The sequence below is a fragment of the Ruditapes philippinarum genome, unplaced genomic scaffold (genome assembly GCF_026571515.1).
Source record: "Ruditapes philippinarum isolate M1 unplaced genomic scaffold, ASM2657151v2 ctg3508_1_1_1_1, whole genome shotgun sequence".
NCBI classification, from domain to species: Eukaryota; Metazoa; Mollusca; class Bivalvia; order Venerida; family Veneridae; genus Ruditapes; species Ruditapes philippinarum.
The window spans coordinates 42,641-63,403 of record NW_026865956.1 but is presented as its reverse complement, the minus strand read 5'-3'; the positions used below and the strand labels follow the sequence as shown (position 1 = coordinate 63,403).

The 20,763-nt window shown below is 32.1% G+C and overlaps 2 protein-coding genes across 2 annotated transcripts; both read left to right on the top strand.

The window, feature by feature from the left end:
- Nucleotides 1-5,160: 5,160 nt before the first annotated feature.
- On the top strand, nucleotides 5,161-9,159 carry LOC132730830 (universal stress protein Slr1101-like). The gene is made up of 4 exons (XM_060716877.1): nucleotides 5,161-5,389; nucleotides 7,014-7,094; nucleotides 7,593-7,711; nucleotides 8,120-9,159. The coding sequence occupies exons 1-4, from the start codon at nucleotides 5,281-5,283 to the stop codon at nucleotides 8,363-8,365; spliced, it is 555 nt and encodes a 184-aa protein (XP_060572860.1). The 5' UTR covers nucleotides 5,161-5,280; the 3' UTR covers nucleotides 8,366-9,159.
- Nucleotides 9,160-12,761: 3,602 nt separating this feature from the next.
- Nucleotides 12,762-18,010, top strand: LOC132730829 (universal stress protein YxiE-like). Its single transcript, XM_060716876.1, has 4 exons — nucleotides 12,762-13,126; nucleotides 13,940-14,020; nucleotides 17,036-17,148; nucleotides 17,486-18,010. The coding sequence occupies exons 1-4, from the start codon at nucleotides 13,033-13,035 to the stop codon at nucleotides 17,822-17,824; spliced, it is 627 nt and encodes a 208-aa protein (XP_060572859.1). The 5' UTR covers nucleotides 12,762-13,032; the 3' UTR covers nucleotides 17,825-18,010.
- The last annotated feature ends 2,753 nt before the right edge of the window (nucleotides 18,011-20,763 follow it).

The window sequence follows — 20,763 nt, the reverse complement described above, 5'->3', positions numbered from 1 at the left end:
GACCAGTCTACACATCCGTTTTCAGTCAGAATTCCTCAGTTTTTATCGTTATCTTTAAATTCGAAAGGTTGCGATGTGTCCAATTCGGTACTTCGAACGAAAGTTTTCAAAACCATCACTTAGCAGGTACTCGCGTTACCGTAAAGCTCGCTTTGCGAGCAGGCCCTTCGGGCCAGCTCGTCGAGCTCGCTATAAAGCCCCATGCCATTTTATAACCATGTGACTATTTTTCAAAATACTTTATCTAATTACCAAATATAGTGTTTCATGATTATGGGTCGGAATGATTTTCAGCGTCGATTCAAAACCCACTTAAATTTCTAAGCGTTTTATCAGTTTGATTCTTGCCAAATATGTAGAACCGGGAGTGCCAAATATATTTTGAAGCGAACGCAAATCTATCATACATATATGAGTGTTAAAGAGGAAAGTGTGAAGACAGGAATGTTTCGAAGTAGAATCAATTATCAAAGACCAACGCGTTATTTCTGTTATTGATGCGTTGTTTTAACACGTAGGTATATTTATGAAAATCAAATACGTATGTTGTTTATACGTATATACGTTCCCATTTTTTTTGTCAAAACATCCGTATATTCTGGTCAGAACGTCCCCACTTTCCAAAAGAAAAAAAAAGCTTCCCACTTTTAACTTAAACGCCCCTATTCAGTTTTAATTGATGTAAATTGCATGTATTGAAATTATTGCAAATAAAGTAACAACAAACTAGTCTTATCCTTTTGCACACTTAATGTTATCACGAAAAAAATAAACATTTTAAATAAAGTGTCCATAGTACCACAGTTTACAAATACATGTGCATGTACGTGTACATGTAGTTGCAACCGCGTGTGAACAGATACGAAATAAATAAATTCAATACAGGGGTTTTCAAATTTTTTACTGAAATGTAGACATTAATCATGATAAGCATTTGGTGATTTGATTACCTGAAAAAAAGATCTTTGTTTTTAATTATCTATTAGTGCGAAAGTGTCCAAAATAGGGAACAGAACAGAACAGAACATAAATCATACATGTATAATAGCTGAAGCATAACAAGATTATCACCGTATGATGTATAAATGAAACATACACAAATGATAGCATGACAAAAGTACATGTATGAAAATAATGCATGTTGTAGATTTTTGAGACTCTTTAATGAGACAGAAAATTACATTTCAATGTACATGTATATGGATCATCCAATGCCTTTAGTTTTAAAAAGATTTACACACTTAAAATGAGAATCGGTTATGTCTAGATTCAACTTATTTAATAAACTACTAATAAGTACTAACCACTATATTTTGCTGCTTATTTTTTGTGTGTGAAAAATTCAGTAATATCATAAGGATAAATATCATAACAAGGGGAATAACTGTTTTAACTTACAATAACAAATATTAGCATTTACTTCCCTTGCATCAGATGTATATAAAGAGGAATGCATTGATTTGATAAGACTGACTATATAATGAAACGAGTTATTGATAATGATTCAGTCAAAAAACCATTCTTTTCTAAATTAACAATATCCATTGCGTTGTAAAACTTAGAATAAAAAAGAACTCTGAGTTTGGACTATTAATTAAAACCCCACTTATGAAAAATAAATTAAAAAGCTTCATATACATGTATGAGTACGAAGGGCATATTTTAATTAGTTGCAACAACTCAATTTAACTATGATTTGCACGTGAAGGTACATGTATAATATACCGTTGGAAAGATTATTGATTTTTCTAACCAACAGTCTATTTTCGCACGATTTGCGCGTGCAATAAAATTTTAGCACATGTGGTTTTGTATAGTGGTTGTAATCATGGATGAGTTACATTATGATTTAAGAGAGAAGCAAAGAGCATGTTGCAAAATAAGTGGGTTAAGGGTAAATGCGCGTCAGAAATTAAAACGGTATTGTATACCAAGAGAACATCTCAAAAATGCCATTTCAGAATGGATTCTGAGGTAGAGCTTTTGAAAGACTCTTCTTATCATTTTTCACAGGTATGACTTTAATAAAACGCGCTTCCGTTGCCACTAATTAAAATATGCCCCTCGTATGTGGATGACATGTTACTCAAAATAATAAGTTATTACAATGACAATGAATTTTTTGTATATAAAACGCAAAGCCATCTGGATTTAACGTCAGCATATTATAACAAAAATGTCTCGCAATTCATAAACCTTTATCACAAAATTATAGGTAAACTTTTGCGTTCTCCATTTTCTATCCATCTGCATCAATACAAAAATAATCATACTTGTTTAGGAATAATAGTATTTTGGAACGAATTGTCTCCTTAGATAAGAAAATGTCGGACATTTAAAAAGTGGAATTCATCTTCTATATCATTTAGATCACAGAATATATATAAATATTGGAATCTTTCGGTCAAAAGCAGATTATAGTCACCAAACCTATTATTGGGTTAGGAAGACGTAATGATGAGCACTTCATTTTTAGGTACACATTTGTGTCTCCCTACCTTTATATTTGTTTGACGACAATCTTATTTGGCCACATGATTCCAGTCTTTAACAGTCTCAATATACCTTATTTAGGACGACAGTTATGAGACTGCTAAATTAAATTCTCTCTATATAAAAATAATGATGATGATTCAATACCAGAATTCCAACTTACCATTTAATATGTATTCCTTACAATAAGTATTTGATTGATAACATATAGGTATTCAATAAATTGTAGCTGCCACAAATAAAGTCAATGTTCAGAAGGAGTTATCATAATTACCAGGGGACCGTTTTATCTATGTGTCGTAGAACGTTGATAAAACGGCCAACAGTTTCTCGAACTTCTCTCTGAACAATAAATAATGTTGATAGAAAATCGGCAGAAATATTTTATAAAAATTGGGGAATAACAAAACAAAACATAGAAAAAGGCAAACCATTGTGTAATTTGTAATCAGTTTTACTCAACGTTCCGAGATGACTAACTGAAGTTAACACATACTTTCTACGGCTGGAAGGTGAAAGGAATACTGGCATTCCCAAAGCTATTTTAAGAGAAAAAATATAGCAAGTGTTGAGTATATCTATGAATCATAGAGCATGCTTTTTCAGGTATGCTGCTTTAAAGGGACTTCACTGCGGTTTAAAAGCCTAAAAACATGATAGGACACTTTAAACAGAAATATAATATGCAAAGATAGTTAAGAAATATATTTTGAAATAAATTGAAAATCGACTTTTAATACTTTTCTTAGCTCGATGTGAGTGAAAAGCGTTTTTTACGCTTTTCATTTTGGGTCATATTTTTACAATTTGAATAATTATTCTGGAAAACGGAGTGCGCGAATGATCTGAAATTTTTCACAAAGATAAGTGGTCTTAACCTACATCAAATGGTACATTTATCTGGAAAAGATATTTTCATTCCCATCATGTCAAAAAACCACAGTGGAGTCCCTTTAAGTTAATTAGTAACATTGACACTTGGTAAACTAAAAAAGCATACATATAAAAGTATAATCTTTGTAAATAATTAAAAACAATCACTTTATGTCGCCTTTTTATTGAAATGTTCATACAATGTATAAATGCAAAATCCAACACATCATAATTTTAAGAAATATAAAAGTTCATGAACACAATGGATAACCCAGATATTACAGACCATTTTGTTGTTAGATGGTTACCAAGACAATAGCATGTATGTATATGTATAAAATATACAACAGACATCACCATAGCAACATCAGTATACAAAACAAGACGTAAAGCACATGGAATAATAGATATGTACATTAGTTTAAACATATTTCATTTAGCAAATATACAAGAATTTATCATTTTACATTACAATATATATACATTAGATAGTAAGAAAGGTTATCCAGCACAGATTTGGTTTGGAAACACTGTTAAGGTCATATTGCGACGTTCCATCATTACTGGCGGAGGACTACCTCATGTGATAAAATTAACAATCACTTAACAACATCAACAAATAACATAAGACAGAACACGCATGAAATGATAAATACAAAATTCAAAAAGTAAGAAAAACAAATAAAATTCAAATGTTTAAATGAACATACAAGGACTAGATTGCCATATATATGTATATGTGGTTCTTCACTTAACTAAAATATACCATTCGGCGATTGCAGAACAAAACTAACCATATGATCATGTTCTGCAATGGTCGAATGGTAGCCAGTATCCACGGATGTCCATGATTCGTTACCCTTAGACTTTCACAGTGCTAGATTGATACACTATATTTTCTTATAATCCAATGTGGTTCTATGATGAAGAAATTTAGCAGATACATTAAATCAATTTTGATGTTTAAAAATATTCAACTCTTTTCTTTCGTAACGAACATTTGTTGAGACTTTCTATCATACTCAGTAAGGGTGTTGACTGTAGGACAGGAATTTAGGGCACCCGACGGTATATATTTTGATCTTTTTCCCTTTAAATGAGAATGGTTATAATAAGATACTTGTTTTTACCTTGGCAACACTTAAAGTCACTGTAAAGGTTTAATTTATTATACTAAGCACGTTTTGTTACGGAATATCAGGAAGCTCACATGTAACTTGCACACGTGCCAGTCTGCATTCTATTTCTCTTTTATAATACTGCGCGTTTGTAACGTCATTTTTCATTGGATAATAGTTTTATATAACGGCTGCAGTAGACTCATGAAGAAATCTTACTTTTTTCTCTAAAAATGGTGCTTGCTGTATTATAAATTCATTATAAAGATTGTTGACAGGTTATATGGCTGTATATAAACGGCTGTTTGCAATATAACCCTCGCATAATGGCTCGGGTTATATTAACAAATAGCCGTTTATATAGGGCCATATAACATGTCAACGATCTTTATAACTAATAATGTAAACGGCATTTCCATGTCCCTTATTCGTTCAAGACTTATCTATGGTTAATGGCATTTTCTTATCATTTCCTTCCTGTAAAAAATACATAAAGTATTATTAAGAAAAATGGTGCAAATAAAAAATAGATATAGAAATGAGATTTCGATCGCAGGAAAACACAAATATCACCAGCTGCTATTCAATAACTATAAAACACCGGGACATATTTTCTTACATTGTCAACAGATGTTAATATATTATACCGTAATATCAATATTTCATGTTGCCGAGATACACATATGTGCGTGTATAATATCTGGAAGCTTGTTTTTATCATTTTTTAAGTCATCAGGAACAAAAGTTTGTCCGGAAAACAATAAAAGACTGGTTTTAAAGTTGACGATTTGACAACATGGCAGACAGGGAGCCGCTAGTTGACAGCCCGCTGGCAGAGAAGGATTATACACAAACTGTCGTTATTGCCATGGATGGAAGTGAATTCTCGGACTATGCCCTGCAGTGTAAGCGAATTTCATCCACTAACAATAATTAAAAGATTTACTTTTAGATCTATAGGTTTGCAAATTATCTTTTTTTAGAAAATCATTAAGATATTCCATTTTATATGACCAGTAACAAAAATTATAAGATTGTTGATTTTATTCTTGGATTACATTCAGCATTTTCATACATTTGAAGACCAATCGTTTGTTGTGAAATCATATTGCTTCAACTTTTTCCCTCATTTGTTAAATCAATATAACATTTAACGTTTATTGTTATTATACGCTTTAATACAGGTGTTGTTTGTTTATGATTTAAAAAAATAAAATAAATGTTCATGCATATACGACCATATTAACAAATCGGTCAATAACATATGTTACTCTCAATCAATTTATAATACAGACCTTGAATAAAAACTACATATGTCGAAATGTTTACAAAATTACTTTCACAAAGAACAATTTCTATGAAAATTTAATACGAAGTGCCAGATGTGTTTTTGTTCAAAATGAAAGAACCTTTTCAACATAAGACAGGACTTATACTGAAATACCCTTTACACTAACGGTAAATTGAGAGACCTTTTTCATCAATACGACTGGGTTTAAATTAAGAGACAATTTTCATCAAATATTATGAGACATTTTTCATCAGTAAGACAGTACTTACATTCAAAGACATTTTCATCAATAACAAAGGACTTATATTCAAAGACCTTCTACATCAATAAGACAGGACTTGCATTGCATTAATAATACAGGGTTTATACATGTATACAAATACCGTTTTATTAATAAGACATGTCTTATATTCAGAGACCCTTTTCATAAATTTAAAAGGAACGATAATAATGTGACATTTTACATTAATAGGACAGGACTTGTATTCAAAGATACTTTACATAAGTAAGACAGGACTTGCATTCATGGATATTTTACATAAATAAGACAGGACTTGCATTCAAAGATATTTTACATAAATAAGACAGGACTTGCATTCGAAGATATTTTACATAAAAAAGACAGGACTTGCATTCAAAGATATTTTACATAAATAAGACAGGACTTGCATTCAAAGTTTTTTTACATCAATGAAACAGGACTTGCATTCAAATATATTTTACATAAATAAGACAGGACTTGCATTCAAAGATATTTTACATAAATAAAACAGGACTTGCATTCAAAGATATTTTACATAAATAAGACAGGACTTGCATTCAAAGATATTTTACATAAATAAGACAGGACTTGCATTCAAAGATATTTTACATTAATAAGACAGGACTTGCATTCAAATATATTTTACATAAATAAGACAGGACTTGCATTCAAAGATATTTTACATAAATAAAACAGGACTTGCATTCAAATATATTTTACATAAATAAAACAGGACTTGCATTCAAAGATATTTTACATAAATAAGACAGGACTTGCATTCAAAGATATTTTACATAAATAAGACAGGACTTGTATTCAAAGACCTTTAGCCTCAATAAGACTTGACTTATATTGAAAGAACAGAAGTATAGATTATTGATAATTGTCGCGCATAGAATTAAGTAAAATAACCAAATCATTTACGCTGTTTGTATTAACAATAGAAATGAATTGTAACATGTTGATTTATTTTCAGTTTATGCTGATTGTTTACATCGACCGGAGAATAATGTTTGGTTAGTGCATGTGACCGAATATAAAATAATCTCTCAACCAGGTAATCCATATTGTTATTTGCAGTAAACCCATATAAGGGCATATGTCTTAAGACATACCGTGCTGAAAAATAGAAAACAAATCCTTTCCTTCATTCAACGACCTTTGATTGACCAGTTTTCGAATTCAGGGAATTACTATCCACATACATGTATTTGTTTAACCCTCAAATGTTCTACTGAAACCAACAAATATTTTTAATCGAAGCATGTATGATTAGATGCATTTTGGTAGGTCATTATAAGGTTCACCGAGAAATCAGTGAAAGATACCGAGTGAGCAAATGAAAAGCTCCTTGATGAATATCATGAACAGGTAGCTACATACAGTTGAGTTTGAAGAGAAAAAGAAAAAGAAAAAAATACAAACTAAAACACGGATGTCTTTACTGCTGAGATAAAATTTATACCACCTCTAGTAGTTGACCCATTCCTATCTTATTCCAATCTTTGTACCGAAAAATACGAGACATTTCAAGATCATAATTATTGTATTACAGCATTAGCTATAATGTCAGGAAGTACAGATATGTCGCTGATTACCAAGGAAATAGAGGCTGAAGAAAAGAAGACAACTGAACTGTTTGATCATTTGAAGCAAAAAATAAGTTTTCTGAAGGTACTGATTATTTTTTTTAATGATGAAGAATTAAATTATCAAATAAAAAAAAACCCATGTCATATAAACTTCCAAACAACTTGTGAACAATAGTGGATAAATATATATGTAGTGTATTACTCCATTTCTTTTTGTGTGTAATAAAATAAATAGAGCTTGAAAATGTTTAAAAAGGAAATCTATAAATATCTTTCTTAAGTTTGATTTTTTTGAAATTGTTTGACTCATCTGGAGGAATGCAACATTAACACTCTTCCGTTTTCAATGACAAGTATATATTTTTTTCATTCAATATAAATTGACAGATTCGTTTGACTACATTTGAAAATTATGAAAATATCTAAAACATGTTGATCACGTTGCCATGCTTGAAAATCAAAATATATTTTTCACGTTTTTTTCTTTAAGCTGAATGCTCACATAGAAAGTGTTCATGGTGATGTAGGGCCGTCCATCATCACATTTGCATCTGAGAAGAACGCCGACTTTGTCGTTGTCGGTTGCCGTGGTAAAGGAAAGATTCGCAGAACCTTTACCGGAAGTGTGGCCGACTATATCACTCATCATTCCCATGTACCAGTGGTTATTGCAAGAAACTCCGACCATCTAGAAAAGCTGCACATTCATTCACCTTTTAAACTGAAGAAACAATAAAGACGACGCATCATCTATAATTCAAAGAACTGTTTAGCTTTATTATTTCGAATTTGTTACAAAACCAAGTATAAATTAGACATTAGGATTTCTCCTGCGTAGAGTTACAAAGTCCTAATTAGGATATTTTTTCATCTCCTACGTATGAGATATAAACTCCTACATAGGAGTTATAAACTCCGTATGAGACTTTTTTATCTCCAACGTAGGAGTTATTCTTCTCTATAGAACATTATAAATTGGCACCAGGACGCTTCTATAGTATTTGGACGCTACTGTGTGATTAACGCGGTTACTATTCAATGGTGAATTTTAGTAAATGGTGGCAGCAGAAAAGAGGCGTGTAGGTTTTAAATGTCTTGAATCAATATGTAAAAATATTATGAAATAAATGTAGAATCTAATATATGCAACATTGTTAAGGATTATTTTTCTTCTGAGAGATTTATAATTATTTCACTAGCAAAGACTGACTGACTGACTGAATTTCTTGAAGAAATCCATAAAATCAATTGCAAAAATGTAACGTTTAAATACATTATAATAAACCAAATGCGCTTTGCTGTCCATTTACAGGAAGTATAGTTGATTGAATGATTAACAAGAGGACCACGTGCAGTGTAAATGCTCGCCTGTCAAAGGCAATGACTATCAATAACCGATTCTCCTAAATATTCTAAGTTAAAACGAGCATAACTCCTAAAATTATTGCTTTACAGGAGTATACCCTTTTCCCACAACTGTATATTATCATGAAAATAAAATATTCCAAGATTCTCATGTTGATATCTTTCGCAGTTTTTTAACCATTCTCTTATATAAACAATTTGACAAAAATTGTAAATATAAAAGTGCATATTTAACTCCTAACATAAATTTGTTCAGACTAATACCCCTAGTCTGACGACTGTGCCTTGTCACGATAAACACGTGATCAAAGTTTCATGCTAAAACCTTTTATATAGTTTTGAAATCATTCTACGTATGATAAGCAATTTTGACAAAATTTCTAGGTTAAATTAAAAAGGTATAACACCTAGCATATAGCTTTCAAATAATGCTCCTTGTTGTTCAACTTCTTCTTGTCCCGATAAGCAAGGAATTATATATCTTGAAGTTCTTTGAGTAATGGGCCACATTACGGTTTTTGCACGACGACAACGTCAATGACGATGACGACGCAGCGGTCATATGAGCTTGACCTTTTTTTCAAAACAAACGAGCTTATAACAAAATAAAGAACTTCACATCATACCAGTACCTCCTGTTTTAAAATTTCCATGAAGCAATTCACCTTTTTTTGAATTTCTTAATTGGTGTAAAAATGGACTCAGAATAATGTTATTACAAATCTGTACACATTATCGAGATTGTATGTATCTAAACGCGCATGTGCACTCGCATGTGTGCACGTAGATATTCATAACATTTTTTGTAAATATATTGACATTTAAGAAGAACTATTGCTACAAACTGTAGATAAATTTCCCGTCAGCATGACAAACAATGTTCATATATTCCCATCTTATCAAAACTTCGAACAACTAATCCCTGACAAAGACTAATTAAAAAGAAACTGAAATTGATTTTATATATCTGTTTATTATCAAGTCTGGTTTGTTGTGATAAACATGTATGATAAATTGTCAATTTGTACATGTAAGGTAGTTTATGTAAAAAAACTTAAAAGTAACTTTCTGTTACGTAAACGATCATGCGTTTAAGGGATGACCAAAAACTTCCAAGTTATGTTGGTGTGTAAATTCGTGCCTTTTCTGCACAAATATAAAAATATCATGATGATTTGTCAAAAGGTAAAAAAAATGTTCTCCAGTATATTTTTTTTTATATTTCTGTAGGCGTATACAATAACATTCGTTTTCATAGGAACACTTCGACCGCCTCTGTGGTCGAAGGGTTAGAGTCTATGACTTCTAATCCAGTTACCTCTCTGGCGCGGGTTCGATCCCCGGGAGTTGCTTTGGTAGTTTAACACGGAAGAAGGTAGTCTAGTACTGGTGTAACTCTCCAGGAACGATGGTTAGGAAATTACCCGCCTATATGACTGAAATACTGTTGGGAAAAGGCGTAAAATGAAATAAACAAACAAACAAACAAACAATGAACACCTTGACGATTATTCATAATAATCTCAGAGTTAATACTGATTGAAAGTGGTTCTACCATCTGCTTTCAAATACAAAACAAAGTATATAATCTTTCTATAATGAGTAACAAATAAATTTATTTGACAACTAACGGAAACTCAAAGTTAAAATCAATAATAATACTTATATGTTTAATTGAAAATGTGTCTGACAATCGTAATCAATCAAAGAATTAAATTAAAGAATGCCCATTGTCATCCCATTATAAACCGAATCACAAAACATCGTTCACAGTTATACAGCTTTTTCTTTGGGTTTCGAAAAATATAGTAGTACATTTGAGCCGCTCCATGACAAAACCAACATAATGGGTTTGCGACCAGCATGGATCCAGACCAGCCTGCGCATCCGCGCAGTCTGATCAGGATCCATGCTGTTCGCTATCAGTTTCTCTACTTGTTATAGACTTTGTAAGCGAACAGCATGGATCCTGATCAGACTGCGCGGATGCGCAGGCTGGTCTCGATCCATGCTGGTCGCAAACCCATTATGTTGGTTTTGTCATGACGCGGCTCATTTGTAAGTATATACGTAATGTACTTTTTTCAATTACATGCAACTTTTAAGTGGACTCGTACACGGTATTAAAAATGAACTAATTCAACAAATCCCAACATTTACTTTCATTTTATTTACATCTATATTTTTTAGTGTAGGTTATACCGAAGAACCGAATCCTTTCTTTGTATCCGACGACTAGCGGAATTCAAGTTTGTCTTCTCGTGCGTTTTCGTATAACTCCGGTGAAGTACGTTGGTGATAGGCGATACTTTTTCGTTCATAAGCACGCTACTGTGTCATTTGATACACAAAAATATAGACGAACAAAACAAGACAAGTTGTAATTTGAGAAAAGAACGAAATTGATCTTTTACGGATTGATATGGCTTAGATTTTGGACAGGGTGAAAAAATGATAATTTATAACTAGATAAAACCGATCATTAAAGCTTAACAAAAACATGTTTACAATCTAGCTTGAGAATCTCTGTCAATTGATAAAGATAAACTAGTTTTAAAGAATATGATAACAAAGTGATTATAGTCTTTTTTTTCTTGTTCAAGTATTTGACATTAAAGTGTATTGTCACCTTTGAGCATTGTAACACAGTGGTCTAATAAAGTGACATTTTTTTACAACATCGGTATAAGCTTGAACCCCGACAAAACAAAAATAAAACAACAAACGCAATGATATTGAAATATAAAAATCCGCATAAACAAACAAAAACAAAATTTGTTTTTTCTAAATCACTCTGTGTTTGTTATAAATTGCTGGTCAATTGTTCTGTGATCAGTTTTTGTTAAAGGAACTCCACTGAGATCCAAAAGCCTAAAAACATAAAATCATTTTTTTTACACAGATCCACTGGGGCACTTAGAAGAGAAAGACATGCAAAATATATTTAGGAAATATAAAATAATAAATTGGAATTAGTATTTTTATACTTTTTAAGTCCGAAATTAATGAAAAGCATTGCAGTGTGCTTTCAATTTTGGGTCATTTTCACAAATTAAAAAATCATTCTGGAAAAAGGTAGTAAGCGAATGGTCTGAAATTTTGCACACAAGTTATTGGTCTAGGCATACATCAAATGAAATATTCATCTCAAAAACAATATTGCCAGTCCCGTCATGTTAAAACAAACCTCAGTGGAGTCCCTTTAATGATTCTATCAACTTTAAACTTTTGTTTGTTGTAGCTTCGATAAAGAAATTTAGATCTTTTGATAAATTGATAATAGGATGATTAGCATAACTTTGCTCTCATTTTGTCGGCTTAGCTTCAGTTTGTCGGTACAGTTTTTTTGATATTTGGACATAGATGGATTTATAAGAATATTTAGTATTCCTCCGGTCATTTATTTATATAATTTACAAAAAATAAACATTTATCTTATTAGCGGACGGGCCTCACGGTGAATAATCGTTTGAACGTAGGCGACATTAACGTCAGGCCCGACGTCAGTCCAGCATAACACAAGGTCGTCAGTCAGCATTACCATGTAGTCTTTTTCTATTTTGGTTTATTTTACCTTGGAGTCTGTTTTTGGATAATTTCGAATTCACAACAAACAATTTTAAGATATAATAATAAGGTTTATGCTAATATCGACCTTACCCTTGAAGAATTGAAATTAAAAACGACATTGAACTTGCTCTTTCAAGTGCAAAAAAATACAGATAAAGTCACGTTATTTTACGAGTGTAATGGACCGTTTCATGAATTAGGGGGCTACTTACGTTACATATAATAGAAATAATTACCGTTCTATATTGTTAAATAAGTAACTCCATATCATTTTATTATTTGACTTTAAGACATTCAATATTAAAATCTATAAATGTTAGACTTTGATATTGGCTGTACATTACGACAAAGAAAAAAACAATCAAAGAAAAATAACATACACAACCGTGGGTTGATAATCTATTGATTTTGAATAAATATTATTTTCCTATTCTCGCTGATAAAAGAAGGATTTTAGGAGTTTAAAGTATGGCTGCCGTAACCAAAAATCCGGTGTCCAAGGACGGGATTACCGTTATTATCGCCATGGATGGCAGCGAGTTTGCCGATTACGCTTTGAAATGTAAGTTTTTATTTTGATTTACCTTTTTTGTTTGTTGTCCAAAGAGATTTCAACATGTTATATGGTCAAAACTTATAAAACTAAAGCTGCTATTCATTGGTTAAATGGCAAAAACAGATTTTGAACGGCCATATAACCTGTTAGAAAATCTTAATACCGTAATTGTAATAAAGTAAATAAGTTACTGTATATCATTCAAATAAATCATCAAATAAAAGAATAAATAACAAGCGATATTTGTTTATGGTGGCTTATTTGAAACACTTTTGTTTGTCGAGTTGTCGCTAGCGACAGCACGACAAAGCGCCAAAGGGCGCGTTGTAGCACAGTCTTGTCTCTAGAGAAGCACGTCAAACTGCGCGTTGCCGCCCTGTCGCTTCGTATGTAAGCCAATGCTTCGATTTGAGCGAGCGACAATGTGACATCGCGACAACAAGCCGCACGAGAACGCAACGTTTGGCATGCATCGTTAGCGACAGGACGACAACACAAAAGTCCGACAAATCGCCGTTTGGCGCTTTATCGTGCTGTCGCTAGCAACACACAAAAGCGGTCCAAATCAGCCACCATACAATACATTAAAGAGTATAACATAAAATTATTGCAGGACTCGAACCCACAACACTGTGGGGCTAGTAAATTTAAGTCAATGATATAAATGACTCGGCCACAGAATCCCAACGAAGATAATGCCGTCTGCAATTAATGTCGTTCTTGAGTGGGATAATTTACAGAATCTCCTTAGGAGAATATTTTATTTCTTAAAAATCATCCAGATCAATAAGCAATAAAATCGTTTCTGTTTTATTTCAGTTTATGTAGACTGTCTTCACAGACCAGGCAACCATATTATATGTGCTCATAAATCAGAATTCACGTGCATTACAGACCCAAGTAAGTAATATTTGTAACCATTGTAAAGGATATTAAATAATGCTAATGAGTTTAATACTGAATTTATTGAACGAGTTGAAAAAAGTTATATTATGCGAGTCTCTCGCGAGCATGATATTCTTTTATTCAACGAGTTCAATAAATTCAGTAATGAACTTACACACAGATAATATTCTATTTACATTCACATACCAAAAATAAAGATCGTTTAAAGTGCAAAAGAATCATTTTTCATTGACGCGCCTATAGTAAAACGCTAACATTTAGCTCGTCTTTACAATGTTTGTATAACGCAAATGACGTCACGTCAAAATATCAATACAATTTTTACGGAGTCGCAAAAGCGGCATTTGTAAGACTGTGATAAATAACGTCATTTTTTATCCTTCATTTTACTTTTTTTCTCCTACAATCACAATTGATCTCAAAAATTGAGTCTAAGTAATAAAAAAAGCATTGAAACACGAATCTATTTGATTTGTACGAAAGACCGGAGGGGACGTTTCAACTTCACGACTTCAGCGTCATGAATTCTCGATTTCAACTTCATGATTTCACGATTTCAACTTCACGAGTTCACGATTTCAAAGTTGAAATCGTAATTCGTGAAGTTGAAATCGAGAATTCATGAAGTTGAAATCGTGAATTCGTTAAGTTGAAATCATGAATTCGTGAAGTTGAAATCGTGAATTCATGAAGTTGAAATCGTGAATTCGTGAAGTTGAAATCGTGAATTCATGAAGTTGAAATCGTGAATTCGTGAAGTTGAAATCGTGAATTCACGAAGTTGAGTTCGTGAAGTTGAAATCGTGAATTCGTGAAATTGAAATCTTGAATTCATGGAGCTGAAATCGTGAATTCGTGAATTCCGTGTGTTGAAAACGGAAAATCACGAAGTTTAAACTGTGAATTCATGAAGATGAAACCGGGAATTCATGATTGAAATGGCCCTACCGGTCTTTCGTAGATTTGTACGAGTGGGCGAGTTAATCAGATTTTTGTCTTTATAGGCAACATTAAAAACACGTTCCATGTCGTCATTATTAAACCCTAGATAAAAGTAACCAATGTACGAGCATCTGATCGTTATCTCTTTCTCTGTCGTACAATAAGTTAACCACAGAAAAAATGAACATACTACGTTTATCCGCCCGTTAGTCAGTTCGTCCGCTTTAAGAATCGGTACATAGATATAGAAACTGTATATTTTCTTGGACTTTATTATTATAGGTTTTAACGATAATGTATGTTTATATATTTCTATGTTCTTCACATTTGCTGATATTGTAACCGCCGCCATCATGTTAAAAAGGATGAACATGTACTTATTCATTTGCTGTATAGATTTTATTCTGCTAAAATCTTCACTTAGTTAAATAAAAAAACCAAAAAAAAACAAAAAAAAGAAAAATAACAAAAAAATAAACAACAAAAAAACAAACAATAAAAAACAGATAGACACAAATTGATTGACACTATTCGTTATACTGAGAGCCCATGTTTGGAAAATTCAGGTATTTATATATTGATGTACATGTATATAAAATATAGGTCCCTAGAACGTTTGTAATTATTTGCCTACCAGTCTTAACTCACAAGTTGATACTTAGGTAATTATAGTAAAAAAAGCACGCGTCATAAAAGTATTTCCCGACCTTGACCACTGCATAGTATTTTTCAAATCTATATTCCTTTCTCTTTTAATTAATTATCAGTTTTGAAAAAAATGTTTTTGTTACGTGACTTTGATGTAAACAAGGTAATATGACCTTTATTGTACAGGCAGCGTTAAAAGTAATGTACTTTACTGTACACGCGGAAGCACACAACGTGTCTACGGATATAGGGTATATAACTGTGCGTAATGTTTTTTGTGTTTGAAATTTTTAAACAGTAAAATTATGCTGTTTTCATAATCTAACGTCCTATTCTGTAAGTAGTTACATAGAATGTCTTGGTTATTTAACACAGATGCATATTGTGTGTAAACTGAGTAAAATGTTCTGGAACAAAATAAAGCTTTTAGCTTTCTGTTGAAGCCATTTTAACATGATATTGTATAAATTTTCTGTATGTTGTGTCGCATTGTAACTTGACAAAAGTTAAATATGTTTAATGCAACAAAATATCATGCCGCCATTTTAAGAACTTTTATCTCTTTAGCAATGATTTCGTTGATGTTAAGAACATATGAGCCGCGTCATGACAAAACCAACATAATGCGTTTGCGACCAGCATGGATCCAAACCAGCCTGTGCATCCGCGCACTTACAAACTTGCTTGCATGATTTCAGTCGCCATGAATGATAACTCCCTTTCCCTGTCTAAAATTCCACCAAATTATTCCCCTTTCAAATGAACTTAAAGAAGGGACTTTTTAAAAATACTTTGTATTTATTTATTCGATTTTTTGTTCAGAAACGGACATTTTTTTCTTTACCTTTGTATAATTTGCTTTATATCTATATATGGTTCCTATGGTAAACATATGAGTTTTGATGGTAAACAAATGAATTTTCTGAACCGAAAGTAATCTAACACATCACATGTAAACAATACATTAAATCGGTAAGAATATTGAGATATTTGTTTGACTATCAGTTTCAAATGCAAAATATTAATATGGAAAACAACTATGTGTAGTTTATGTGTATTGTTTTAATGTGTTTGTCTGATATTTTAGTTGTAAAAGCCATGTACACTTAGTGTCGCTTCATAGCAAACCGACTTTAAAACGTGAGCGGTAACTGAACGAGATATGGCAAAGCGCATGCTCGCGCACTGACTTCCGCTCTATCGAAATACTGCATATACATATAGCGAAAGTTCGTAAGTGCCGCGCAGTCTGATCAGGGCTTACAAACCCTACAACAAGTAGAGAAACTGATAGCGAACAGCATGGATCCTGATCAGACTGCGCATTCACTGCGCGAATGCGCATGCTGGTCTGGATCCATGCTGGTTGCAAACCCATTATGTTGGTTTTGTCATGACGCGGCTTAAATTACATTACAGTTACGGGCAATATATCTGATGCTGTTGCTGAGATGGCTAAAGAACTTAAAGACATTGAAGAGAAATCAGCTGAGTTTGTTGTCAATGTCGCCCAGAAGATGAAAGAGCTAGGGGTAATTTTTTGATGAAATCTTAAAAGCTTTTTAACGATTATCATATAAGAAACACATATTACTGATTTCATGACTTTGATATTGAGGCTCTTTATCATGTCTAAGAAGTAGTTGAATTGTTGATAGACTTTCACTTCCTCTTCTGTCTTTTAATAGAAATATATAATGATATTTCGAATGCCTGACATTTAGTTAACAAATGTATCTAAAATCGAATGTTTTGTAACTTGAAAGCAATTTACAGGCAAAATTCACTACGTGTTAAAGTTCTTTTATCGTGCATATGTCTTCAGTGAATATTTAAAAAAGGCGCAATTTCTTTCTTTTATTTGTTCAGGTGCATGGCACGACTGAACGTGTTCGTGGTGATATTGGACCTGCTATTATAAATTTGGCCAAAGAAAAGAACGCCAGCTATATTGTCGTAGGATGTAGAGGTAAAGGTAAAACGCGCAAAACGTTCACCGGAAGTGTCACTGATTACATATCCCATCATTCCCATATACCGGTCCTGGTTGTGAGGAATGAAGAACACTTGGAACAGCTTCATGACAACGCGCATGCGCACTTGAAACACGTAAAGAAACATGCGAAGAAACAAGACACGCATACAGGACACCCAACAAAAGCTAGTCATGAAGGTTCACCTCCAACTAAACACAAATCAACAAAATGAAATAATGCGGCTTTCCACCTTAGACATTGATTTTACACAGTTTACGGCTATATTTTTTACTTTGTTTCAAATGTATGTTTAACATGTCTTAAAGATCGTTTATAGAGTCTTTAACAGTTTAGAGTTTTATTAATTTTTATAGTACATGTCATGTATATTATAAAAATATACATCTAGTTGTATACATGCTTAGTGTTGTTTTATTTCATGATAGTACAAGATAAGACAATGTAATTAATATTGTCATTAGTATAGTCTTTACACAGAAGTTCACTAAATTCTTAGAGATTTATGGTAAAAATTTCACACTTAAATCCTATTTTATAAATTGAAATTTACAAAACGGAATCGATCCCCTCATTTTTATTTCGGTTTGAAGTTTTTCCTGTACCATATTCTATGACCATGCAAAGCTTTCATAAAAATCCTATGACATACTTCTTATTCTGCATATATATTTACGATGTATGTCTTAGACTTTATGAAAATTATAGCAAATTTACGTCTTTCATGATTTTGTTACTTTTAGTATTACTTTTTATCATTTCTTATTCAGCTCGATTTGAAGCTTTGTCTAATTCACGTGACAGACTTTTTGACCATTTATGGTATGAATACCTCGTAAATCTTGGTGAAAAAAAATCCATTGTTGTTTTCGGAAAACAGGGATTGGTGTTCGGCTTATAGTGATCTCGGGACCGTGGGTGATCTTGCACATCCCATTACCTCTCATGAACAAGAGTCTGCAATCTTCACTTTTAAACTTTGTTTTGAGTGCTCTCGAAGGATTCCCCCTTTTTGAAACTTTTGTTTATACAGAATTTATTTTAGTTCGATAGTGTAGCAAGCTTTTCGCTTATAGACAAACTCTATAATCGTTCCTTGAACTAACCTGTGGTAAACTTTCTTGATTAAGGAATCAACCCCTGAACGGGTATGAACCCACGCGTATAGCAATCCTTGTAGTACATGCACTAGTCCGATGTGTTCACAACTCGGCCATGCCGCTATATCCAAATTTTAAAATTTCATCATCATAAATGTTAATATATATTAAATATCAAGTATTTTCAACATTTATGAAAAACAATTAACTATTTTTTGTTTAAAATGCATTTTGTACAGAAAAAATGTGTTGAAAAAATTACGAGTCTGAATGGCTTAAAACAATTTTCATACTTTTAAAATCCATATTTATGTCACAAACTATATACATATTAAAATAAGGATAAACAATGCTAATCATTACTTGATAAATAAATGTGATTTAAAAATGTTTCTAAGACACATGACTCTCAACCGCCGTTGTGTGAATTGAACTTAATGAATATTAAATTACCATTTTAACAAACAACTGGCAAAAGCGGACTTTCGTGTGTATTTTGGTCCTACTTACAATAACCAATAAAAGAGATCATTAAATTTAATGTCTTAGATCATTTCAATGTTGTTATACGTATCACATTAGAACATACTCGGTGTTGTTACCTTTGTTCACATTCAATTAAGTAAATAATGTTAAAATCTACATAGTTACGTAAAGTATCATTCACATTTGTTTCATTGTACAAACTATACATGTATATCTTCACTTAGAATCTATTAATATCGCTTTTCAAACAAAAAAAATGAATATATAAATTAATATATGAAATACATATGCAGCTATTGTAAGTATAGGTTTATTAGTTTTGAAACTTACTCATGTTTTACACTTTCAGCACCATGCGATAATTTATTTTTGTCGAAGTTTGACGTCAATTTCCTTTCTGTTTTTCATTCGCTTTGCACCATCTTGTTTTAGATTTATTAAGAGGGTCAAGAATACAGAATAGGAAATTGACGACAAACTTCGACAGTTAGTTCTTTGTTTACTTGACAATAGTTTACCTTTTTAATACATTTTCAAAATGTTCATGAAAATAGGCACGATTCTGGAGGCGTGCTGCATTACGTCAGGGCAGTTATCGTATTTACGCATTGCGGCACTTCCTATCCACGTTAATTACCAAATATATATCAACAGCCCATACTGCGTTAGTCAACAGTAGTAATATGGTGATAAATACAGTACAATTAGCCATTCATTGCATATAAGATGTATATCATTTCTTGTTTTGTGAATAATTTTTCTTTTCTTATTTTATTTTTCCTGAAAGTTGGTTTTCTTAATCATTTTCGGGAGATCTGGAGGCATGAAGCTTAAAGTTGAAACCATAACTTTTATGGATAGCAGTAACTTAATGGTTAAAGTGTCTTCATACTAGGCACCATGGACTCGTATTATACTGGGATGACGACCATGTTTCCTCATTTTACAGTTATTAAAGCATTTCCGAGAGTAGTGAAATTTTTATTCTAAGGACGAAAAATGAGATTATAAACTAGCGCAGTATTGTACTTCACAATTTACAAGAAATCTCATATAAAATATAACGGAAATTAGTTAGAAAAGAAGTTATAAAGCCATGTACGATAGACATTTCAACTACATTAATTCCCGATTTCATCTTCATGAATTCACGATTTCAACTTAAATTCATAAAGTTGAAATCGTGAAGTTCAGGCATGAGTTCATGAATTTGAATTATAAAGTTAAACTCGTGAATTTGTAAAGATGAAATCATGAATTCATAAAGTTAATAGTAAATTTGTGAAGTTTAAATTGTGAATTCACTTGGCTGACATCGTTAAGTCCAAAACGTGAATTCGCGAAGTTTTCGTGACGTTGGAATCGAGAATTCGTGAAGTTTAAATCGTAAATTCGTGAATTCTGTTTGTTAAAAACGTGCATTAACGAAGTTAAAATTAAGAATTCACGAATTTTAAGATGAAATCGGGAGTTCATGAATTTGAATTGTCACAATCGGCTTTTTGTTTCGATGGGATATAATAACAGTTGACGGCAAAGTTCACCATCCTTATGTATAAAATCACTA